General features: G+C 40.8%; 1 protein-coding gene across 1 annotated transcript in view; it reads right to left on the bottom strand.

The window, feature by feature from the left end:
• Positions 1–27084, bottom strand: part of TGFB2 (transforming growth factor beta 2) — a 103055-nt gene that overhangs the window by 34127 nt on the left and 41844 nt on the right. Inside the window, exon 2 of the mRNA XM_043963329.1 lies at positions 238–401. Within this exon, the coding sequence (XP_043819264.1) occupies positions 238–401 (164 nt within the window). The remainder of the gene's footprint in view (positions 1–237; positions 402–27084) is intronic.

Genomic DNA, 27084 nt, shown 5'->3' with positions numbered 1-27084 from the left:
AAACCCCTCATTTGACAGAGGAGGAAAATGGTGACACCCAATGTGTTATTACTGGGATTTGAACTCAGGTTCTCTGACTCCAGCGTCTATTGTAACATGCTGTTTCCCAATACTATGGTATAAACACTCATGTACTATGTAGTTGACATGATGGCCAAATGGGATAGAAAAGTTAAAGCTGTGGAAAGAATTCTCCCGTTAGCTTCCAAATCATCCCAGCTATCCCAGATGATTTACCTGATAGAGCTCGATCCGTTGCTCAGACACCCGGGCCTTGGGATTCTGGAGCCGAAAGACCCTGAATTCTGCTTTCACCAAGTTGGAGGCGTTCTTCTCCATCGCTGAGACATCAAATCTGACAATCCTAAAGTAGGGCCTGTACAAAGTGGGCGGGATGGCATCTGTAAAGAGTTAAGGAAATCACTGAGAATGATAAAACTCATTGTTCTCTCACACAGCACAAGATAGCCCTAGAGACACCATAAGGAAAATATCTGCAGCCTGGTTCAGCTTCCAATTGCCAATTTAATACCATTAACAATTTAACCAGGAAAAATAAACATGTGCATTTGATTATGGGAATAACAGATTAATAGAGATTAACAAACCATTCTGAACTCTGTTTGAGGGCATGCAGTTAACCTTGTCCTTTGAAAGAGTGGTGGAAAATCCTAGATGCTCACGAACTGGAACAAGTGCACCACAGTTGATGACTGGCGATGGCTGTCAGGCTCACATACACTTTAATTGGACATGCCAAGAAAATAGCTCATAATGGCAAGCAGTTTTCCCTGTGTATTTTTTTTCCTTGAAAGTCTGGCATCAAAAGGTTCAACATTATCCAGGCCCACAAATTGCATCTTTTTCTGGTTTCAGTATTTTGGTTTTTTCTAAAATACACACACACACACACACACACACACACACACACTCCAAGTTAGGATAGAGTTAGTTCAAGGGATCTGAACAAACAATGCTCTCTACTTGTGGTATCCACCCCAAACTAAAGGGCAATCAGATCATCTTTTACGCTGTCAAATCCTAGACAGTGGGAATCTTAATTTAGGAAGATGTGAGAAATTCAGATTTTGCATCTTCTTTAGCTAAACTTTGCAGACAGGATACAGAATAAACAAGTCCAGAGTCTTTGCTTTTTGACTGAATTACCTACTGCCTAGAATATAAAGTTAACTACATACCAAGGTTTGGTTTTGTTAATGTTGCCCAGGGTTACACAGCTAGTAAGTGTCAAATGTCTGAGCCCTGATTTGAACTCAGGTCCTCCTGACTCCAGGACTAGTGCTTTATCCCCTGCGCCACCTAGCTGCCCCCTCTACTTAGGATTTTCTTGGCAAAGATACTGGATACTGCCATTTCCTTCTCCAGATCATTTTACAGATGAAGAAACCTTAGCCAACAGAGTTAAATGATTTGCCCAGGGTGACATGGCTAGTAAGTGTCTGAAACTGGATTTGAACTGAGAAAGCTGAATCTCTAGGCCCTATCCACTGTGCCACCTACTGGTCATAATAAATGTAATAAGTATCTTAATTTCCATTTTGGTGATGAGGAAAACTGAAGCCACAAGCTAATAAGGGGCAAGGCTTCTGGGTCTTTGTAGGAATTCATGAGTTTTCCAAAATTTAAAAAGGAAGTCAACATTTATTGAATTCCCATTGTATACAAAGTATTGGCATAGGCAGCTAGGTAGTGCAGTTGATAAAGCACTGGCCCTGGATTCAGAGAGACCTGAATTGAACAGCAGCAAGCATGATATAGCAGATGGATGGTCAGCTTTAGTCAGAAAGAACTGGTTCCAAGTTCTACCACTAAAACATACTGGCTATGTGGCCCTGGACAAGTCACTTAAACTCTTAAGGCCCCCAGTTAACTCTCTAATATTGTAAGTTCCAGCTGAGTTCTTGATCTGCCTCAGTTTCCCCAAAGGAAGTTCAATATATCTATGAAATCAAGAATCCACACTGAAATGAATTGATGAATAACTGTTTCCTTGATGATGCAGGGGATTTTGTGAGGTCAGGGAGTTCCTCATAAGGCAATCCACTCTACCAGTGCAGATTAGGGTCTGTTCTACAACTTAAGAGTCTCAGCCAGTTGCCTAAGGCATTGAAAAATTAAGTGATTTGTCCAAAGTCACACAGATAGTTTGTGTTAGAAGCAAGTCCTGGACTTCCTGATTCTGGCTTTCTGTTTCAGAGCAGTTCTCTTTTCACTATTCTACTCTCTGCTGGCTCTCAAGTAGATAGAATGGGAAAGAGGGAAGAAAGGAGAGCATGTTCCTGTGCTGGGGGTGGGTGGGTATAGATAAATAGGGATACATTAGTAGTTAGAAAGAGAGAGATAAGGATAGATAAGTAGAGAGAGATAAGTAGCTAGAGACAGATAAGTTAATAGATAAGGAGAGGGGAGAGAGGAGAGAGGGGGAGAGGATTGGATGGATGGATGGATACATACATACATACATACATACATACATACATACATACATACATACATACACACATACTTGATTTACAGCCTAAAGGCCTTGACTTCTAATATATACTAGCTATGTGGTTCTGGGTAACTAGGGGGCACAGTGGCCAGAGAGCTGGACCTGGAATCTGAAGACCTGAGTTCAAATCTGGCCTCAGACACTTACTAGGGGTGAGTCATTTAGCTTGTCTGCCTTAGTTTCCTTGTCTGTAAAATGAGGGTAAGTAATTGCACCTACCTTATGGGGTTGTTGTGAAGATCAAATGAGATGATATTTGTAAAATGCTACAAAAAAACCTTAAAGCACTATATAAATGGAAGCTTCCATTATTATTGTTGTTGTTATTGTGATGATGTCATGATGATGATGATGGTGGTGGTGGTGGTGAAGATGATAAGGACGATGCCACTTCATATCTGGGTGTCCCAAGTTATGTATTATTATGTGTAAGAATTGATATTTAAATATTAGTTCACATTTTACAAACATTATATCATTTGATCCTCACTCCAAGCCTTGGGGGTAGATGTTTTCATTATTCCCACTTTACAGATGAGGAAACTGAGGCTCAAGGAAGATAAGCAACTGACATAGGGTCACACAGCCAACGAGTGGCTGATGTGGCATTCTATAAAGGCCTGCTATACTCCCATCCAGGTGACGAGGTAACATTGGTCCTTCTTGTTCTGTCCTCCCACCCAATCTATAATGTTGCTCTACCTATGTCCCAACCATGAGAACAGGCATGGAGCCAGAGACAAGGCAGAGCAGTCCTGGGGGCGGGTAGGAAGGGCATACATGACATATCATATATGCTAGCTAAAGTTTGTTTGAGAAACTGTCTCCCAGTGAAGGAGCAGCATTTATCTGCAGTGAGGTGCCTCTCACCATCAGACAGCAGAAGCTGCAAGCATTCTTTGAAAGAGCATCTTTTAGGAGTGGAACTAATTTAATATGTTTCCTGTTGTCAGGAAAAGTAAACAAGCCTTGTCTTTTATTTCCCCCCTTCCCCTCCTCTTCCCTCAGTGGAACCTTACTGGCCAGCGGCACACAGACAAATACAACCCTCCTTCCACGCCCATCCCTACCCCACACACCATGAGCGTCTATCTTCTCCTTCCATCAAGGTTTGTAAATAAAAGCTCTGGAGATTTATTTTTATTCTCTTTTGTGTTTATTAAACTTTAGAGGGTTTTTCTTTTCCTTTCTGGTCTTCTGCCCACACTCTCTCTTATTATGGCTGCCTCGGACCAGCAGGTCAATTTTTCCCCCCCTCTTTCTAAGCAAATCGCCCAAGTGGCCTGTCTTGGGCAGTGGAGCTTTTGAAGGCCTTATATGCAAATATTTACAGGAGTAGCTCAATTGTTATTAAGTGCAGTTGTTATGTTCTCTATATACTGGCAAAGGGCCCTCTCCCCCTCTGGCTATTATAACCATTTAGCCTTGTTTATATTTCAACTCCCTGATAACACAAACCCAGATTTCTTCCCCACCCCCACCCCACCCCTTTATTTTATGAGTAGAAGCAGTTTATACATAAGGTGGAAAGACTGCTGTGAAGCCCTGCCAGAGGCTAGTAGCTCTCTGCCTAGGTCCTGTTGCAGTGGTGTGATGCACATGCTGAGACAACAGCCAGCCTACCCTCCAGCCCCGTTCCAGGCTCAGTGCACAGTGGGGACTCAATAAATATTGTTGACTAAATGACCATCTACCACTTTCAAGGTTGTGGTTTCTGTTTTCCCCTGCTGTCATTTGCTACAGAGTCAGAAGCCCCCTGCCTGTCTGAGGAACTTGAACAACCTGTCTGATGTCTCAGGGTTTGAAAAAATAATTTTTTTTAAACCCTCTCTGCTAATTGCTTTTGGCCTATTTCTTTGACCCTGCCCTAACCCTCTGGAAAGAAAGCCTTCTGGATGCATGGCGCAGGAGGACCAAAACAGGCCTGTCAGAACACTGCTGGGACTTTGGAGGCCCACTCCCCCTGCTCAGGGGCCCAGATGGGCAGGGTAGGGCTTTAATGACTTGAGCATCACGCATACACCCAGCAAGCCTTGAAGGGATGGAGGTTTTTCCTCTGCCTTTCTCCAAGAATGATTTTTTTTTTGCCCTTCTCGAATGAGAGCTTTCTCTATTGTTCCCTGCAGCTCTCAGCTCAGGTTCTTTCTGATCACAAGTCATCAGGTCCTTGGCCATGACACTTGTGGTACCCATACTTAGTGCTCTCCTCACTCCAAACACACAAATATCCCCTCGATCCTTTTAAGCTTATCTTTCAACTCTTACTTCTGCTTCCTTTCCCATTGTAAACTCCTAATAGCCCCTAACCTCCCATATTCCTTCCTAGATACAAAACAGTAGCTAGCCAATGGACAGTGGTGGTATAAAAATAATAAAAATTAAAAAAAAAACTAGGATGAGTCTTCCTTACTCTAAGCCCCATTTCCTGATCCAGGTTTTGGGAAACAAAACAGAGAAACAGGTGGGAACCTAAATAGTCGTAATAGTCAGAGGAAATGCAAGAAAATTTTATTCAACAATTATTAAGTTCTAACTGTGTACAGAGTACTGTGTTAGTTGATGGGATAGCTATAAACTTAAGATAAGACATGACCCCTGCTCTAGAGCAGCTTAGAGTTTAGTAGGGAAAGGGAATAGTTACCAGGATAATTGTAGACTCTGCACAACACTGTCTCAACTAATGGTGTTTTCTATTATGTTAAAAATAATATACTGTGTCTTTCTACGTCTAAGCTGGCTCCACTCCCATCCTTGCCAACACCACTTCAACTATTGTTTCATCTAGTATTGTGCTTTCGTGGGACCAGCTCATGATGAGCAAGGTATGCCTGTTTCAGGAGCAACATAACTGAACAAGCAAGGCAGTCCTGTATATGGTCTTAACGCTCTTAAAGTCTACAACATACAAATTAGCAGTTTACCAGATACGGTTTATCTATATGTGTATGTCTATGGGTAGACAGATAGATATGTGTGTATTATATATGTGTGTGTGAGTGTGTATACACATATGTATATGTGTATGTATTGCATGTGTAGATATATCCCTGTACATATATGTATGTATGTTGTGTCAAGATAATGGAACTCAGGGGTTCACCTGGAGATTGATCTGGGCTGATTGAGTTGGGGAAGAGTGACTAGATTATAAACACATCTGGCTGGTACTTAAGGGTACTTAATGAATTTGAATGACACTAGCCAATCAACTTGAGGAACCTCCCATTTCTGAGAGGGGAGCAGGAAGCAGGAAGCAGACCCTGGGGAAGGGTTCTTCCTCTTTGGCTGTGAGACATCAGCATGGTGGCAGAGAACTTCAGAAGTGAGAGATTAGGAAGGCTGGGATTGACAGGTTATAGGAAATCTGTTCTCAATCTTTCTCTTTCTTTTACTATTTTTCAATAAACCCTAAAAAAAACCTAAACTCATTTATCAGTGATTTTAGTCAGTTTTCCCCCAAAACTGGGGGGACAGATTAGAACCCACATTTAGAATTTTAAATTACACAATGTGTAGATATATATATATATATACACATAGGTGTGTATATATGTATGTATATATGTGTGCTATAGTAAGTAATTGGTTATCTAGATCATAGGATTTAGATCTGAATGGGAATCTCAAAAGTCCCCTAGTCCAAGTCTTTCATTTTACAGATGAAGAAACTAAAGTCCAGAGAAATTAACAGACTTACCCAAGACCATACAACAATAAACAGCAGAGCTGCATTTCAACAATGCTTTTTCAGGAGGGGGTATGAATGCAGGCCCCAGTAGAACAAGTGGAAAAATCCCAAGATTCAGAACAGCCAGAAGGCAATGAATGGGTGAGCTCAAAAACAACGTTCCTGATCATGGCATTTCCTGTCAGCCAAGTACTGTGTTGAAGACTAAGCTTTGATTTTCTGGCATAGGGTTTGGGATTCCAGAGGGTCCTAGTGAGTGAAGAAGTACAGCTCAACAGTACAACTAAGACCCTGTTTGACCTAGGAGAATGAATGTAAAACCCTTGAGGGTAAGGGCTGTTTGGTTTTATCTTTGTATATCTCTGGTGCATAGCTCAGTGTCTGGTACCAGGTAAGTGCTTCATGAATGCTTAATGGAAGAGAGATGGGGGGGGGGGATTACTCTTGTCAAGTTGACCAAAGGGAATTTATACTTGAAGGGAAAAAGAAAATACACAGAAAGTATGTGTAATAAAGACAATTAAATTGGAATTTTAACATAAGGCTGATGACAGGTCTAGAAACCATAAAATAAAAGGAATGACTCCACAGACTGGAGAACTGTTTACCACTATTTTCTGGAAGCCAAATAAACAAATAGAAATTCCACACCTCTGATTTATTTTCTGACCATATCTTATTAGAAGAATAAATGGAATTTTACATTATTTTCCCTTCTCTTGTTTTTGCCTCCTCTTTTCAATACTGCTCCTTTTTTCTTCCATATACTTTCCCTCACATCCAATTCCCCCAGTAGCATATTCCCCCATGGTATATGGAAAAAGACTCTCTTTCATTGAAGCACTCTACAAGACAATAGATTGAGCAAGAAAGGGTTAAACTTATACCCAATGTCAGGTGAAGGAAAAACTATGACTAGATGAAGCTGGTTTTTTAACACCCCCAAGACATTCTCCCACCTACTGATCTACTGAGATCTGTCTTTCTAGCCCGACTCTATGAGCCTGGAATATATGATTTTCTCCTGCTGCTCTTGCCTTGATCTTTTGGATCCCTTTGTTTCTGACCTACATCCTGGTAATCAGGTAATATCCTGTTCCTTTGAACACTTGAGTCTGGCTTGGCAGTCCAGAGGAGAGAGCAATGAACTTGGAGTCTGGAAGACTTGAGCTCAAATCTAGCCTCCAATACTTTACAAGCTGTGTGACCCTATGTAAGTCATTTAACCTCTGTTAAATCACAGCACCTACCTCTCAGGGTTGTTGTGAGAAAAAAAGGAGTTGACATGTGTAAAGCATTTTGCCAACCTCATAGTGCCATATGCATGCTGACTGTTATGGGCCAGCATACCTCATTTGAATGGCCCAGGTACCTCAGAAGTTTTCTGGGGCACATCAAAGAATCTTCTCCTTGAGAAGACAAAACACCTAAAGAGATAAGTGGCACTGGATCAGGACTGAGCTAGCTCCAGGACCCCCACCCTTCATTCCAGTCTCCCCCACCCCTGGGGAGATAAGATTGGCTGTAGCTGCTGCCTTTGCAACATGAGGGGGAGAGAGATGGCTTGAGAGATCTGGAAGCTCCCCTCACTCAACTTCCCCCAGCCACCACCAGTGGGGGATGGTCCTCCCCCAATAAGGGAACTTTCTACAATCAGATGATCACCCCCATCAGTCTTCTATAAAAGTATCTGCCTGTCTCCAGCTCAAGGAGAAAGAAGGTAGCTCAGAGAACCATGCCTCTGTGCCATGCCTTCTCACCATGAGAAGTCCAAGGATTTCTCTCTTGGTTTCCTTTCCCTAGCCCCTAAATAAACTATTATTTTATTCTAATTGGATGTATGTACAAGAGGGTGTAATTCTTTAAAGAGGAATTCCTAAGAACCTCTATCCCAAAGCCCAGCAATTTCCCCATAACACTAGCTATCATTTTTATTATTACTAGACTATGCCCAAAGTTTGGATTAACTGCCACTATGGTTTGTTAGGAAGAAGAGGCTGTGCCTTACAGGGGGAAAGAGCACTAGATTCAGAGAAGGAAAACAAGTTCAAATCCTCCTTGTTTCATTGCAATGTGAGCCTTAGGTTCTTAATCTGTAAAATTATACTAGAAGGTCTCTAAAATCCCTTCTAGCTCTTAATCTATGGTCCTATGAGGCTTCCCTTAACATTCTATATCCACAAGGGAAAAAATATGCAAGACCCTCACACTGAAAGACTCATCTCATTGTGACTTCTTCACACAGGTGCGTTACCCTGTCTGAAAGCCTTTTGGGGTTATATAAGGATACCTTTAAGAAACAACATAAACATTTTTTTTAATTTTTTAAAAAAAATTTTAAAAAGAAATAGCATGAATGTCATCCAAAAAGCACTGAATGGCAGAAAAGGCCAGGGAGGATTTCCTTCACCAGAAAGATGTTTGATTTTGCATCAAACAGGATTTAAGGGGGCCCTTTCAAAGATCTTTCTATGAAGCCCCCCAATTTTATTTTATATACTTACATACTAATCCAATAAGCCCAAGAAAATGCACCAGTTGAATTGAGGAAGTACTAAAAAAAATGGTCTTAGTTTGGGTTCTTCTAAGGTAATTAGTGACGATGGTGTAAGAGCAGTTTAGAGGTGGTTTCAGTTCACCCTGTGTTGTATCCTTGCCAGTGCCTTTCTGAGATCTTTGAGGCTCCCTGTCAAACTTCCCAGACTCTCTTACCCTAGCTCCAGCCCTCCGGGTGTCCATTTGTGTCTTGCATCCCAAACTCTCTGGATAGAAGCAGCTCAGCTCTGATATCCATCTTTCCATAAACTGCTGAACTCTCCCTTCAGCTCTCTAGGGATTGGCATGGACTTCTGACATGCCTCCAGGGAGTGGTGACTTCTCACTCCTGACCTCCACAGCATCTGAGGAAGTAGTTTGGGGTTCATTAGGAACCCACTGGAGTGAGGAAAATGAAGCTACTCATGTAGTGGTGGGGGAGAGCCATCACCTCAACCTCTGCCTATGTTTGCACAAACACAGCCAGCAAGAAAGCAAGACAATTGTGTTTTGGGGTTTTCTGAAATTTGTCTTGGCAGGCCGGGTATGGGTTTGATTTCACTACCACATCCCAAGCTGTGCTGACATTCAAGTCACAGTGATTTAACACAAAATGACTGAGAAATAAACAGTGTATCAACAGTGGTTTCTGTTTGCCGCTTGGACCATCCTTCCCTGTTAAATGTAATACAGCAGTGCAGCATCTGTAATTTAAGGCGTTAGCCTCCAAGCCTGGTAATGTGTCAAACTCGACAAGGCGTTGGCACGAACTGCCTAATTGCAACGACACGCAGCTGATGCAACCCAGCCCTCACACTGCCTGTGATGGTGGGCTCGACAGGGACCAGTGAACTGGAGTACCAGGTCCTCCTCCGAACACTTCAGAAAAAATGCAGCGGAATCATTATGTTGCTTTCTCTCCACACATCAAGCAAACTGGTCCAAGTAAGCCCCAAAAGACTGCCTGAACCAGTGCCAATGTATCACTTTTCTATGATATCCATCAAACTTATCCCAATGGTCAAAGGTAGGTAACCTGTGGCACCAATAAATATCACTTTTCAGCAAAGGAACACTGGTCATGCAGTCAAATAGAGGGGCCTTGAAGTCCTTAATGGGGAGGCAGATGACTATCTTTAGCTACCATGCCAAGAGTCTTGGTAGAAGATGACTTCAGAAAAGAGATCGCAGTTGGGAAATGGAACATTTGGCTCCCCATAGCCTAGTTAGCTCTGAATGACTGTAAGATCTTCGGACTAGAGCTGGAATGGAACTCAGAGGTCATTTAGTCCAACCCCATTTTATAATTATGGAAGCTGAGGCCCCAAATGTTTACATGACTTACCCAGGATCACACAAATAGCAAAGACCAGAGGCTGCCTCCAAAGCCAGCATTCTTCTACCACACCACACTAACTCATGTTTAGCATGGCTGAGGGTTTACTTCCTAAAACATGGAAGAGTTACTGTCAATAGGTACCACTTAAAACAACTGCTGCTTTTATTCTGCTCTTCTGCTGCCACCCAACTATATGCTGATCTTTTATTTCTTTGTTCTTCTTTCCCCATTTCTCCCTTCATTGTCTTCTATTCTCTTTTAGAATTATTTACGGGGGCAGCTAGGTGGCGCAGTGGATAAGCACCGGCCTTGGAGTCAGGAGTACCTGAGTTCAAATCCGGCCTCAGACACTTAACACTTACTAGCTGTGTGACCCTGGGCAAGTCACTTAACCCCAATTGCCTGACCTAAAAAAAAAATAGAATTATTTACCACTAAAGCTTGAAGGGACCGTCATATCCCAGAAGAGAAAACTGAAGCCTTTTGTCTGAAGGTTTAAGGTTGTTTTCCTTCTCTTCTTTCTCAGTTTCATGACTACTAGTGTCATTCAGTGGCACCAACTCAATATTTGGTTCCTTTGAGAGGGAAGGTTATGACCACTACTATCACTCCTACCACCCCCATTCTAAGGGATTCATTGCACAGATTCCCATTCTAGAATTGTGCTGTCTTCAAATAGATAAAATAGAGGAAAAATAGAATCAGTATGGATTCAATTAATGGACTAAATAGAACCCTGCATGTCACCCTATTATTCTTCACAGACTAGAAGCACAGATGCTTTCTACATATGGAGAAATTTAAGCTTCACTCAAGGGTCTCAAGGTAACAATGGCAGAATTAGGATTATCATTTCTAACCTCCAACTTTTTAGGTTTACTTAAGAAACTAATTTTTAAGACCTTAATTACTTTTAAAAAGTGGTATGAGAAAAAAAAATTCTCTAGTCCTTCTAGCATCACATTAGTGGTCCAGTTTTCAAGTCTTGAAGCACTGGTGCTATGGACTGCTTGTTTGTAGCCTGATTTGTTTTTCTTTCAGGCAATGCGCTGATCTACATGGCTGCTTTGCCTATGAGTAGTGAATGTGTCACACCCTCATCAAAACTCAACTAAAAGCTACACATATGATCCCTAAACCTCATTTTGCCAAGTTAAAGCAAAGGCTCACAGAAGTTCAGAGTTGAAAGTGGTTTGGGGTGGGGGTGGGGGGAGGACATCTAGTCCAATCCGTACCTGAGTGGGAATCCCACCAACAATGTTCTGAGCAAGTGGTTATTTGGCCTTTGTGCAAATACCTTGTATGGGGGGAACCCATGCATCTGCAAAGGCAGAACATTCCACTACAGGAAAGCTCTAATGGTTAAAGTTTTCCCTTACATTGAGCCAAAATCTGCCTCTCTGACACGTCCTACCAGTACTCCGAGTTCTATCCTCTGGGGCCAAGTGGAACAAGTTTAGTCCTTCTTCCCCATGAGAGTCTTTCAAATACTTGAAGACAGCTGTTCTGTCTCCTACTAAAACTTTTTTTTCTCTAAGTTAAATAGACCTAGTTCCTTCACCTGATCTTCATATGTCATGATTTCAAGTTCTTTAAGGAGCGATAACCAGCATAAATAGGAGGATTTTAAGAGAGCACCTAAATGAATACATGGAGAAATTCAAGTTACCAGGCAACAGGTCAATGAGTTATTAGTGAAGACCTAGAAAAGTAGTGATCCCAAAGAATAATGTTCATCATGAACAGGTTCTATCAGACTAACCCCATTTCTTGTTGTTCGGGGTCACTAAAATGATGAGTTACAAATGCCTGTACTGTTGTTCCTGCCATATCTTTGAAGCTGTATCCCTCTGTTAAAGCTAAGTTGTTAAATTGAACTGGAGTGTTGGTTATTGGTCCCCTGACAAATAAGGTAAATCCAGATAGAGGGACCCCAAGATGATGGCAGTAGAAAAGACACTCCAATAACCCCTTAGAACTTAAGGGGTAAGGGGCAGCTAGGTGGCACAGTGGATAAAGTACCGGCCCTGGATTCAGGAGGACCTGAGTTCAAATCTGACCTCAGACACTTGACACTTACTATCTGTGTGACCTTGGGCAAGTCACTTAACCCCCACTGCCTTGCAAAACAAAACAAACAAACAAAAAAGAACTTAAGGGGGAAGATGTGGCAGCTGGTGTCTGGGAGAGTAAGCCAGAGCACATGCACAAGCTATGATTCTATGTATACATGCTGTGTCTCTCCAGTACATCTAAGCTCTGTGGAGGAAGGAATTGTTTCAGTTTTGGTTTTGTACCCCCAGTGCTTATGACAATGTCTATGACAAATCATTGTCATAAGCACTAGGGATACAAAACCAAAACTGTAGGTACTTAAAAATATTTGTTGATTAGTTGATAGAAGACCTATGAGTACAGGAGACTTGCATTCAAATCCCGCCTCTGACAAGTACTTGCTGAATGATCCCGAGCAACTCTAAGATGATAAATAAAGGGCAGAGTAGTTCCTGCTTGCTGTTCTCTGCTCAGCAGAAGCCATATCAGGAGCATTTTGTTCTGGGTGACATAGTTTAAGAAGGATATTGATAAACCTGAAAGTGTGAGAGAAGGCAAGTAAGGGACCTGGAGATCCTAATGTATGAGAATAATTTGAAAGAAGTGGGGACATTTAGCCCAGCAAAGAAATGACTTGTAGGGAATGACTTATTGGTGTCATGATAACTGTTTTCAAGTATGTAAAGGGATATCAGGTGGAAGAAGGGGTTCAATTTGGTCCTGGGGGAGAGAAGTGGGAGCAATGGGGAGAAGATGCAAAGAAGCAAATTTAGGATTGATATATAGAAGAATTGTTAGGAAGTTTAACAAGTAAGACTGTGGAAGAAATGTAATTGGCTTCCTTAGGAAGCGGGGGACAGAGGGTTCCCACTCCCTGGATAAGAGTTCTTCAAGTGAAAGCATGATAATCCCTTTCCTGGTATGTTGGGAAGGGGATGCATACTCAAGCATGGATTGGTGGACTACATGACCTTTGAGGTCCCTTCAGACTCTGAAGTACTATGACGCTATCAAGAACTAGGTGACACAGTGGATAGAGCTAGGGCTTGGAGTCAAGAAGAACTGAGTTCAAATTCCACCTCAGATACTTGCTAGCTGTGTGACCTTGGGCAAGTCACTCAACTACTGCTTGCCTCAGTTTCCTCAACTGTAAAATTGGGGTAATAATAGCACCTACCTCCCAGGATGGTTATGAGGATACAAGAAGATAATTTTTATAAAGTTCTTAGTACAGTGTCTGGCACACAGTAAATACTATATGAATGCTAGATTATCATCATCATCATCATTATTACTATGTTCTATTACTATTCTAGTTTTAGTACTCAAGTACTAAGACCCAGATTTGTTACTTAGTAAATGTCTGACCTTGGACAAGTTATTTCCACTGTGGACTCCTATTTCTGCCTCAGTAAAATGAGGGAGATGGACTCACTAGAAGCTATCTAAAGTTCCTCCCAGTTCTAATATTCTATGATTCCTAATTTAAATAGTGAGTAAATACCAGGTGAAACTGACTATCTATGCAGCTTGAACAGTTTGAATTATAGGAATTCTCAAACTGAAAGGCTTCTCTGAGGTCATGTAGTGACCTAGGTCCTAGTTCCTAGTGTACTTTCACTCTTCCCGCTTGGGCAGCTGCCACTGGAACAGGAATCGTTTGGAGTAGACATCATGGTGAAGCGGAAAAAGAACTGGATTCAAATCCAGACACTGCCACTTACTACTTATGTGACTTGAGAAAGTCACTTAGAATTTGTGTCTTAGTTTCCATAACTGCAAATAAGGAGGCTTGAACTATATAGCTACAAAGATATAAGCTACACACATGATACCTAAACCTCATTTTGCCAAAAATTTCAATTTCCAACACCAGTGAAAGATGTAACTAGAAAGGTGAACCCTATTACCTTGCACCAGGTATTGACTTATTTTAAGTCACAAAGAACCTCTGCTACTCCTCAGACCCCACAAAATTCCCTATTACCCCACCTTGTTACCCAAAGGAATTAAATACATTACTTAATTTTGCATTAGATACAAGATTCCCTTCTTCCACCAGTGCACCTAAGGAAGCCTGTTATCAGGTGCTGTCAATCAGTAACAGCGATGGCTGATAAGAATGCCACCTCCTTCCCCTAGGAGACAAAGGGAAAGAGAAGAAAAGGGCAAACTAGTCCCTAAAAGGGGAAGGCAAACCTGGAACTGTCACAAGCTGGCCATGCCAATATTCAGAAGGGCCCACAGTTAAAACTTAAAGCAGTATATGAGGTCAAAGGAAAAGATTTCCTTTCTATGTAAGCAGCATTAGCACTTGGCAGAGAGGGTGGTGTTTTGTTTTGTTTTGTTTTGTTTTTTTTCCATGCAAAACCGGAATCAACTACTTCAAAATGGATCTTTGGGAGCATCTGAAGGCCTATTTGTTCTTTTGGAAAAATGCTAGTTCATGCAACTGTGATATAAAGGAGATGGGGGAGAAGATTGCCAGGAAGGCAAATATGGTTCCCAGAGAAAGAATACAAGTCTTTCAAAGGATGGTGGTTTAGTTCCTTACAAGGAATATTAGAGTTTCAAAGGACAGTGGTTTCTTAGCATTGGTAGAGGTATTCATTAAGGGTGTTCACTCTTCCCCCATCCTGTTTGTATTGGCAACAGAACTATGGGCAATTAAGATATGGGAACATAAAGGAATTATAGGAATCCAGCTGAACTGTGGCATGAAGAGTTCTGGCAGCCAGCCAAGGGTGTTAGGCTTGTTTTAAAAGATCTTATTAATTTAGGTGCTACCTTGCTCTCTGTTTTCTAAGCCCTTGACTCCATTTATGGAGAAAACCTCCCATCTTCAAAGTGTTAGGTGCTGATACAAGACAAAATCACTGCAAGGTACCTGGAAGATTCTTGAAGCACATGTCTTCTTTTCAGTTGATTTGCCTAGCCTGAAGCAAAATGTGTGGTTTGGTTATAAACGATTTTCTAAGCTTTTCTCATTGTGCATGGAGACTGAACAATGGCCAAAATGGTATACAACAGGATTCTTGCTTTCCAAGACAGAATTGCTTCTCAGGACTAAAGAGACCCAGAATATGTTTTATGGCTATTTAGTCTGCCCTATAGCCCCTAGGAAAAAGCTGCTCAAACATTCAAAGGGACAAGCCCCAGATCATCGCAGTTCCTAAAAAGGGCTGGGAGCTCTGCAGTGTTGAGAATAGGCTAGAAAAGAGAAATCCTTGGCCAAAATAAAAGGGCTACTTTCTGTTATTTGGGGGAACTTGGACTTTTTGTTCTAGTGGCCCCTCTGACTGTTTTGGCAGCCTTCAAAGGGCTTTAAATCCAGAGGTCAAATATTAGGGGGCTCCTGGAAGTCAAGGCTTTGTGTTCTCTCCTCCCAGCTTCCTTTCCTCCCTGAAGGTTGTTTAACTGGGACAAGATGAGCTATTCTTCTTCCTCCCACCACAAGAATGTTCATGTGATGGAGAACCAGGTGAGATAATCTATTCTATGACCAAATACATTAGCTTAGATGGGTTGTTTGATTATCAAACTACTCTATAAATATTTTAAAATGGGAAGAGAGGAATTGGAAGGGGAACCATATCTGCTCCTCCCAAATAAATAAACAATTGTGAGTATAGACACATATATATGCATGTGTATACATATACATGTATGTATGTACACATACATGTACCCACATACACATGTGTGTATATAATACATACACACATATACACATATATGTATGTGTATGTGTGTGTATACACACATATATGCACACAGAGGCAGGCCAATAGACATGTCTATACACACACACACAAACCATAAATTGTCCAATAAAATCTTATTCTGATGCCTCACTGGTAGTGGTGTTAGGAACCTACAAGCTAAATCATCAGAACCCAAACTCTAGCAGGGCCTACCAAGCTGAAAATATTTGAGTATGGACCCACTAATGATGGTCTGAAACCCAAGGACAAGCCCAGTTAGTATATTCCTTACTAGAAATTTGACTAGCACATGACATATTTTTTAGCCATAAGAACTTGTAAAGACCATCTGTCTACTAAAGTATGGAGAAACTGGGATGTGCATCAGTGAAGAGAGTACCTACACCATTGAATCACTGATGCCTGAAATAAAAAATAAATACATGGAGGTCGGTTTATCCATAAATATATGTGTGTGGCTGTCGTATATGCATACTGCCTAGATAACTAGGTAGTACAGTGGATAGAGAGCCAGACCTGGAGTCAAGAAGACCTGTGTTCAAATCTGGCCTCAAATACTTAGTAGCTATGTGGTTCTAGGCAAGTCACTTAACCCTGTTTGCCTCAGTTTCCTTATCTGTAAAATGAGCTGGAAAAGGAAATGGCAAACCACTCCAATATCTTTGCCAAGAAAACCCCAAAAAGGGTCACAAAGAGTTGGACATGACTGAAATGACTAAACAACATAAATATGTGTTTGAGCATGTAAAATGTTTAAACAAAAAAATCTATACATTACCAGTATAGGGTTGTAAAGGATTGGTGTTAAGACTACACAGCTATGCCAAGTATACCCTGCTTCAGGCATTTGAAACAACTTGAGCTCTTTCTGGTTAAGTGAAACAGGCCACTGATGACAATAAATTCAAATCACAGGACTTTAAAAGTTAGATGTAATCTAAAGGTTTTCAATCCAGTTAAGTAGTCATGTCTCAGTTTGACAACGTCCAGTGATGGAGACATCACTACCTCCTAAAATAACCCATTCCATTTGTAAATAACTCAATTATTAGGAAGTTCTTCTATGTATTGAGCTTAAATTTGTTTCCTTGATCCAAATTCATAAGACCTAGGACTAAAAGGAAACATAGAGATGACCTAATTCAAACTCCTCATTTCACAGTTGAAAAAACAGATCTAGAGAGGTTCCCTGATTTATCCACTGGAAGAAAGCAGAGGCAGGATTTGAACAAAGGTCCTTTGATTACAAATCTATTGCTATTGCAACAGTGCTCCTACTGGTGCAAATTTGGCCCTCCAGCATTAGGCAAAGTAAGTGCAATCCCTCTTCCACATGACAACTTTTTAAATATTTAAGAATTTCTATCTTGCTTTCTACTCCCTCCCCGATTAAAGCCCTACTCTGGTACCTCATTGCTGCCTGGAGGTAGTCCTTGTTCTTGAAAGTTTTGCTAAGAGAATGACTCCAACGGGGGCAGGGTCTACCAAGCTGTCAGCATAGGCATGAAGAAGTGTTGTCCAAGGACAAATCTAGCCAAGGTCAGAGAGCTTCATCACCAAAATGTCCAAGGATTGATGGATTTGTTGGCCAGTGCAACTCACAAAAATCATTTCCTGAAGCATGAAAGGCATGGTAGTCTATGTCAGCAGAAGACTCATGGGATCATGCATTTAGAGCTTGTCAACAGAAGAAACCTAGTCAAACTCTCTCATTTTACAGATGAGAAAAGTGAAGTCAAGGGGTCATAGAAGTAGTCAATGGCAGAACCAAAGTTTTTCAGTATAATATCTCCCTAAATAATCTCCAGGCTAAATATTCTTCCTTCCAGTTCTTTCAACTTTCTATCCATATTATCACTGGACTAATAAATCCATTGATAAAGACTCTAGTCTTTATCTAGACTTTAGTCAAACACCAGAAAGATTTTAATGAGATTTTTTAAAAAGACTTCCATCCAAGTAACCCTGTGGCAGTAGTTCATTGAGAGTCAACCCTGGTGTCAAGAAGATTTGGATCAAGTCCATACTGGCTGTGTAATTCTGGGCAAGCCTCATGGTGCCTCAGGTAGCTCCCTCAGAGTATATGGTGCACAATATCCAAAGATCTGGATTAGTAGAAGGAATTTCCCCACTGGGAATTCCCTATGCTGATGAAATCACAGAATCACAAACATTGCAGACCTACATTTGACAGGTGAGGAATGCAAGATTCTGACAGGGTAACTAACTGACCCACAGATAGATACATAGCTACAAAGTCTCAGAAGCAAGATGTAAACTCAGATCTACTGACTGAGCCCAGAGCCCTTGACACCACAAAGTATTGCCTCAATTGCTTGACACAAGTTCTATAATCTGCTGAATAAATTTGTTCAGATTCTAGATCTTCCAAGGTAAGACAGGGACTGATTATAAATCACAAGAAGAGGTGATTTGATATGGACAATAGGGTGCTAGATTTGAAGTTAGAAAATCTGGACTCCGGTCACATCTTATATGCCCATTAGCTATGTGACCTGGGACAAGTAAGTTGTTTAAACTTTCAGAGCCATAGTTTCCTCATCTGCAAAATGGGAATAATAGTGCTCAAATTACCTATCTCACAGGACTGTGGTAAAGAAAGTGATTTGGAATCTTAAAACAATCAACGATAAGGACCCAATTTGTTCCAAGCACATTGTAACCCTTGGGGTTTTTGCTTGTATTTTGTATGTTCTAATATACATACATATATTAGAACATACAACATACATTCAAAATGAATGATACTAGATACATGTGAACTACAACTGTTATATTCATATTGTAAATCATGTACAAATGTCTTTCTGTCATATGTACCAATATAATTTTGTAGCTTTGAATTCATTTCACATGAGGAATCCACAAGGAAATTTTGGTAAACTCACCAAAGTCACATAAGAATTACGATGATGATGATGGTGGTGGTTAATATTTACATAGTACCAGCAATGTGTCAGGTACTGTGTTAAACCCTTTACAAATATTATCTCATTAAAGCCTCACAACAAAATTGTATTCTATTCTGTTCAATTGTTTTCAGTCATGTCCAACTTTTCGTGACCCCATTTGGGGTTTTCTTGGCAAAGATCCTAGAATGGTTTGTCATTTCCTTCTCCACATCATTTTACAGATGAGGAACTGAGGCAAACAGGGTTACGTGACTTGCCCAGGGTCACACAGCTAGTGAGTGTCTGAGGTCACATTAAATGTAGTTCCTCCTGACTAAAGGGTTGTCAACTCTCCACTGTGCCACCGAGCTGCCCCATGGTTGCTATTGTTATCTCCATTTTACAGATGAAGAAACTGAGGCAAAGAGAGGTTGAGTGACTTACCTGAGATCACACAGCTTGTGTTTAAAGTGAGATTTTAATTTGGGTCTTCTTAACTGTAGATTGTGTGTTCTATCCAGTGTACTACCTAGCACACTGGATTTGAAGTAAGCCAGGTCAAGAAAGAATTTTGCACATGTGGATTTGGACAGTTTTCCAATTCATATCCTAAGTAGAAGGACTGAATTGGGGGCACCAGGATTCCTGACAGTTTAGCTGTGCAGTACTTTCCCCATTTATCAGATAAAAAACTGAGACTCAGTGAGTTTGTGTAACTTGCCCAGGAAATGGGAACTGGATTCAAATCCAAGTCTTCTTTCTCTAAATTGAGAACATTTTTCACCATTTCACACTGCATCTTTTCTCAGTAAAAGATCTCCCCCATGCAACATAAAACATTTTATGGAGTGACTGTGTCCCTACAAGGTATGTGGAGAATTATTCTAGGAAGAAGCCCCCCACAGATTCTGACTCAGATCTGCACATGAACAAACACTCAAAGACAGCCTGCTGTCCTTGGAAGTACCAGTGGCTTTGATAGCCTGACCCCTCTGATGAAAGTTTCCTTCTTTCAGAGAGATGTTTCTGCTGCCAAGAGACAGAAGCAGCCTTCAGTGCCAAACACAGATATCTGGAGAAGCAATGTCTTGGAAAGAGGTGAGTGGGAGAAGACAGTGTGTACCAAGGGCTTGCTACCACCTCACTCTGACTCATTTCATCAGGGAAAATCAGGCTATGTAACAGCTTACAACACCCACTGGCCTGGTCTGGGCTTTGTATTCCTGGTGTGTCTGGGGAAATAGATATGGGGGTGGTGGGTAGGGGTCCATTCCATAGCAGCTGCATTAGCAATCACAAGGCCAGTTAGCCCACAAAGACACTGAACTCAGTGGCGGTTGGATGGATGGATGGATGGATGGATGGATGGATGGATGGATGGATGGATGGATAGATAGATGGACAGATGAATGGTCTATGAGTAAAGGGATTGGAGGCCCTTAGAACTGATTGCTCTCTCCAATAACTTGGGCACAGAAGGAAGTGGATTCATTAACACCTCAGCAGGGGCCATGCAAAAGAATAAGGAATGTTATTTCGATAGTAGCTTCACCCCCATTCACTGCCTGACAAGGATCTGCCTGATTTGACCCCACATCAAAGGTACATAGATGTCTTCAAATATCTAAAGGGCTTTCCCTTCCAGTCAGAGCCTCTAAATGCTCAAAGAAAAAGGCCAGTGGGTGAGCTGTAAGTAGGTCAGTCAGTCAGTCAACTAGCACTTACCAAGTGCTTAACTATGGACCAAGCACTGTGCTAAGTGCTGGGAATACAAAAGAAGGCAAAAGACAAACCCTGCTTTCACAGAGCTCAGAGGCTAATGAGGGGGAGAGATGGAAATAACTATGCACAATATATACAGGATAAATTGGAGATAATAGAGGGAAAGAACAAGAATTAAAGGGGTTGAGGAAAAACTTTTTATAGAAGGTGGGTTTTAGCTGAGACTTGGAAGTGAGGAAAGGTGTTCATGATTAACACTTGAAACTTATTTAGTTCAAGGTAGAAAGAGAAGGCAGTTAGATGGCCTGGAATCAATTCAAATCTGGCCTCAGACACTTACTAGCTGTGTGACCCTGGGCAAGTCACTTAACACTGTTTGCCTCCATTTTCTAATCTGTCAAATGAACTGAAGAAGGAAATGGCAAACCAATCCAGTATCTTTGCCAAGAAACCCCCAAATGGGGTCACAAAGAGTCAGACACAACTGAAACAACTTGAACAGCAACAACCTGGGATCTATAAATATTTTTTTGCAGGGCAATGAGGGTTAAGTGACTCGCCCAGGGTCACACAGCTAGTAAGTGTCAAGTGTCTGAGGCTGGATTCGAACTCAGGTCCTCCTGAATCCAGGGCCAGTGCTTTATCCACTGTGCTACCTAGCTGCCTCCCTGTAAACTTTTTTAAAAAATATTTTATAACTATATTTCAATATAATTTTTTCTTTTTCCTGTATTTTATTTTATGGATTTAAAAGCATTATTTTCAGGAGGAATCCATAGGCTTCATCAGACTTATAAAGGGGTCCAGAGTCCCAAAAGTTAAGAATCCCTGTGATAAATAGAGCATTCATTAAATAAATGCTATGTACCAGGCACTGTGTTGCAATCCTATGTACAAGAGACTGTGCTAGATGCAAGGAATTTTTTTACAAAAGCAAAATTACAGTCTCTGTATTTAAGGGACTTGTCAAATAGTGAGGAAATTACAAGCACAAAGGTAAATATAATACATAAGGTGGTGGAAAGATCTAAAGCACTCTAGGCAAAATTGAGGAAAGAGAGTGCTTCAAGGGAAGGCAAAGAATGGAAGCTATTCTGAAGAGACATCAAGCCTCTATGGGTTGCTTAAATACTACTGACACTTTCATCTTACTCAAGAAATATTAAGTGCCCACTTTCACACATTATATATGTGCCATAAAGAGTAAACTCAATACACTGTAGCTACATCAAGCAAGCTTATGACCCAAGACTAACAAGTACTTTCTAGCAACATTTTTATGCTACCAAATGAGCCAGTTTTCTACCCTAAACCATCTCTTACTCCTCCATAAATCCTTTCAATGACAAGCCTTTGTAAAAATGTTTTAACTCCCAGTGGAGCATTTCATCTTAATCCTGTCTTGATGCATTTGCTGAATAAGGCCAGAACATGTCTAAAATGAATGAAAATATTTCAGTTTCATAGCAATTGTCAACATTTTAGCTTCAAGGGTTAGTTACTCCCAAATTAACTAGAATGCCTACAATGGGGTATCTCCCTGCCCCATTAACTGCTCTTCCCACCCACAGTCTTTAATTTGGCCATAAAATGTCAGGTAGGATTTACTGGGGTCCCCATATATGATTTTAAAAAACTAAAAAGTAGCTGTACTCTATACCCAATGATTGAAGTCCATACTGGGTGCACTTCAAGGAATTTTGAGAGTATAAGGTAGCAAAATTCATTAATTTTTCCAGTAGTTCTTGGGAGAGTCCATTAATACCCATGAACTTAAGCACATTAAGCACATTCATACACAGCAAAATATATGCAATACAGGAATAATACAAATAAAAGTACAGGAAAAGACAAGATCCCTGGAAATCACCTCTTTGCTGGAAAATAAGACTTACATTCATGGTACAATGAGAAAACACCAGTTGGTAAATATTCAACTGATAAATTCAAACTGATAAAGTGATGTATTTTCAAAATAGCTTCAGCCATATGACAGAGATTATGAGTGTTTATAGGAATCCAATGAAGAGAGATAAGTGTATACTAGAATAGTTAAGATCATAATGGATCTTGGAAGGCATCCTCATTATGAGGGAAGAATCTCTTCTGTAATCCCTGATAAAAAGAAGCTTTGTAAGTAAAGATCCAATCCTTTTTTACCTTCAAAATAGTAGTCTGCAGCTATATAGTAAAAAAAAAAAATCCTAATAATTAGAGCTATCCCAAAGTGGAATGGGATGTTTTGGGAGGTAGCAGGCTTCTTGGGAGGTTACTTGGAAGGTAACATGCAAAGGCAGTGTGCCTTTTTGCCAAATATGGGTTGAAGTCAATTCTTGTTTGTAGGATTATAGATTTTGAGCTAGAAGAGGCCTCAGAGGTCACCTAGTCCAGGAGTTCTTAACTGTTTTTTGTGTTCTGGACCTCTTGGGAAGTCTAACAAAGCCTATGGACTCTTTCTCATAGTAATGTTTTGAAAATGCATGAAAACAAAATATATAGGATGACAAAGGAAACCAATTATACTGAAGTAGAGATGCCATTTCCGCCCCTTTCACATTCATAGATCCCTGAAATCTATCCACAAATCCCTTGAATGAGGTCTGGAGAGGCAAAGTCATTTGCTCAAGGTCACACAGAAGGTAAAAAGCAAAGCCAAGGATTTGGATCCTGTCCCAAGACTATAAATTCACTGCCCCACACTTGAGGACAACAGAAAGGAAACTACAAAATACTAGGTACTCTAATAAGTCCCAATTGTTGCAGCATGAGATCTGTTATGGGTCTACACCCTGAAGGTGAATGCTGGTTTGGCACAGTCATGTCCACTCACAAATATACTCACTAGTAGTAAAAATATTTTCTCAAACAAAAAAGGATACAGTGGGCTTTGGATTGCATGGCTTCAGTCTTTTGCTTTGCCTTCTGACCACTTAAACTGGGAATTGCCCCCCAAGTAAAGCTATCATACTAGGAATAAGGACTACTATTTCAATGCTATCATATATGGCATTTTTCTTCTTGCTTTCTGTCTAATGCTGCTTAAGGCTGGTTTTCTTCCCTCTTCATCTCCCAATAGAACAGGCTTAACACAATTCCTGCTGCATAGCAGGTGCTCAAAAATACTTGTTGAATTAATTGATTGAATGGATGACAGATACACTCTATGGTGCCAGTTATTTTCTAGATATTTTTGCTCAGTTATATTTTAGGGTAGGGGCAGGGGAAAATGGGGGAGTAGGTTGGGGGAGGAGGAAGGTATAACCAGAGAGACTTCAAATAAGTGCCAGTAATTGAAAATAAAATCAGAGATCACTGGACATCAGAAATGAAATAAACAGAGTAAAGATACAAGGGTGCCTGAAAGTATTTTAGGTGTTACTCATGAGCAATGCTGCTCACAAGGAAAAGCATTAAAAAATAATATATTGGAATCCCCTCCTCCCTAATAAAATATAAACTCCATAAGAGTAGAGACTGTTTTTTTTTTCTCTTTGTAACCCTAGTATAGTGTTTGGCACACAGAATTGAAACACAATTCAGGTTGGTTTATTGACTCATAGAATTCACTATAAACATCTCAAAAATTCAGTCTTTGACATACTAAGAATCAAATATAAAAGATGTCAATGAAAAGCTGAATATAATGGAATTAGCCTCTGGGCTGGGTCCTTTACAGTTAGAAGGAACTTTGGAGGTCATCTAGCAACATATTTTATAATTGAGTAGAGTGAGGCTGAGAGATTAAGTGATTGTACCTGCACAAGTAAGTAGCAAATAGCAGAGCCAAGAGTCAAACATATCTCTCTCATTCAGCACTCTTCACTACAAATGAGTATTTGCTGATGGTAATAATATGAGGCAGGGAGGGAGAGTGGTTGGGGTATAGATCCTGAGTCAGATGCAAATCCTGCTTCAGACACTTAGCTGTGTGACCCTAGACAAATCACTTAACTTTTCTGTACCCTATATGCCTTATCTGTAAAATAAGAATGGTCTCAGCCACCTCTAATATCTACTTTAACTCTAAATCCATTTTCCTATGATTCTAGGGTAACAAGAATGGGAGATTTTTTTTCTCCTTCCAAATCTTCTTTCTACCCCTTATCTTCCCTTCCCCCTCTCCCCCACCACCAACAAATAAAGACCACAGAAGCAGTCTTTCTTTCACTGCTAGTGAGGGGGAAGTGCCCCCTTTTTATTCCTCCTTTTACAAATTTGCAAGGGAATCCAAATTGCTTATAGATGAATCAAGACCCTCCACAACTTTTTGTGGAGGGGCTAATCAAAGTCATCTCCAAAATAGTTCAGATTCTCCTTGGGTGGTATTTGTAAAGCTAACCACAGCTCTCTCTTCCCAATGGATCACATAATCATCAAGTTGGAATGAACCACAGTGGCCATTTAGCCCAAACTGTCCATCCAAGAATCTCACAATGAGAAGTTAGTCAACAAACATTTATTAACCACCTACCTCATGCCAAGAGCTACAATAAGCCCTAGGGATGCGAAAGAAACCAAAATCTCAGTCCCTGACCTCAAGGAGCCCATCGTCTAACGAGGAAGACAACTGTGCACAAACCAACTATGTACAGAAGAAATTGGAACTGATCAGTAGAGGGTGAAAGCACTAGAATTAAGAGGAATGGGGAAGGTGTTCCTGTATTTTGTGGGGTTTTAGTGGCAACTAGAAGCCAAGGAAGCTGTGAGAGCCATGAAGCTAAAAGGAGGAGGGAACCCTCCAACAGAAGTCCCTTCCTTCTGAAGCAGCCCATTCTACTTTGCAAGAGTTCTAGTGTTTAGGAAGTTTTTTCCTTACATCAAACCTGAATTCTCCTCTTTGCAGCCTCCACCCTTTGCCATCTTTGTTGCCCAGAACTAGACACCTTCCAGATTACCCATGCCCCTTCTAAAGGGGCATAAAGAACTAAACATCATGTTCAGCAGATGTGGTCTGGCCAGAACAAAGACAGGAGGGTTTCCCAATTCTTCGAATTTCTGAACTCTTAATCTCTCTTAATAAAGCCTTTAGCTTTCTCAACGGCAACATCACACTCAATAACCTGTATTCCAGAGACAGATGTGTGCCATGAGGCTAATCTCTATACCTCTCAGAACTCTCAGTTTCCTCCTTTGTCAAACAGGAACTGAGTAGGGTGGTGCGGTCGATAGAGTAATGAGCTTGGAATAGGGAGGACATGGGTGTGATTCCTCCCTCTGACACTTACTAGCTTTGTGACCCCAGGAAAGTCACTTAATCTCTGCGTCTCAGGCAATTCCCCTACTACTTCTCCACTGAATCACTGAGGTTTAGTGGGGGCTCGTTGACTAAAATCACAAATCCTTTGTGTATTTGAGTAAGAAACAATAATAGTTGCTCTAACTGCCTCTCTTAACTGAATGAAATAAGATCTTAAAAGCAAATACATTTTTTCTGAATTAAAAGTAAAATCCAGGGGCAGCTAGGTGGCACAGTGGACAAGACACTGACCCTGGATTCAGGAGGACCTGAGTTCAAATCCAGCCTCAGACACTTGACACTTACTAGCTTTGTGACCCTGGGCAAGTCACTTAACCCCAATTGCCTCACCAAAAACAAACAAACAAAAAAAAGTAAACTCCACAGACCTGAAGTTTTCAGGATAGGATAAGGATAGAAAGGTTTTACAATGGGGCATCCTTTTTTCCCTCAGGGCAATGAGGGAAGAGAGAGGAGAGGAGGGGAGGGGAGGGGAGGGAAGGGGAGGGGAGAGGAGAGAATGAGAGCAAGAGCTTATGGGAACTTGAGCTTTAGTCTCTCTCCTTGGTAAGTGCACAAATTGCATTTATGTGGATAGCCTGATGGTTAGAATTAATTAGTTTTAGACAGTTTCCCAGATACCAAATTTACAAATAAACAATATTATATATTTTTAATTCAAAATCAAGAAAAGGTGCTCCAGGACGGATATATATATATATATATATATATATATATATATATATATAAAATTGAACTCATCAGGTCATTTAAAATGCCCCTGACATTATAGACCTTTATTTAGCAATTCATCATAAATGAACCATCTCTATCTGGCATGCCTTTGAGATATTAATCTATCCATGTGTGTATGAATTTATGGACAAGAGCCTATCTGCATGAAGTAGTTTCCTATCCCAGTGAAATCACAAGTCTAGTTCTATTCACACATGTGCATATATGTGTATTTATTTTTTTATTGAACCTATAATTTCATCATTAAAGGAATGCCTGGGGGCAGCTAGGTGGCACAGTGGATAAAGCACTGGCCTTGGATTGAGGAGGACCTGAGTTCAAATCTAGCCTCAGACACTTGACACTTACTAGTTATGTGACCTTGGGCAAGTCACTTAACCCTCATTGCCCTGCAAAAAAAAAAAAAAAAGTGCCATAAAGGAATGCCTGGTGAGGAACTTCCTCTACCAATGCATATCAGCCCCTTTTCTGTAATTTATTGTCTTAGAAAATTGCCTGGGGACACTAAGAACTTAAATGACTGGCCCAATGCCATATAGCTAGTAAATATTGGAGGCATAACTTGAACGCAGGTCCTCCTGACCCTGAGCAATCTCTCTAT

This window comes from Dromiciops gliroides, chromosome 4 (genome assembly GCF_019393635.1).
Source record: "Dromiciops gliroides isolate mDroGli1 chromosome 4, mDroGli1.pri, whole genome shotgun sequence".
NCBI lineage: Eukaryota > Metazoa > Chordata > Mammalia > Microbiotheria > Microbiotheriidae > Dromiciops > Dromiciops gliroides.
This window is presented reverse-complemented; position numbering and strand designations above follow the sequence as displayed.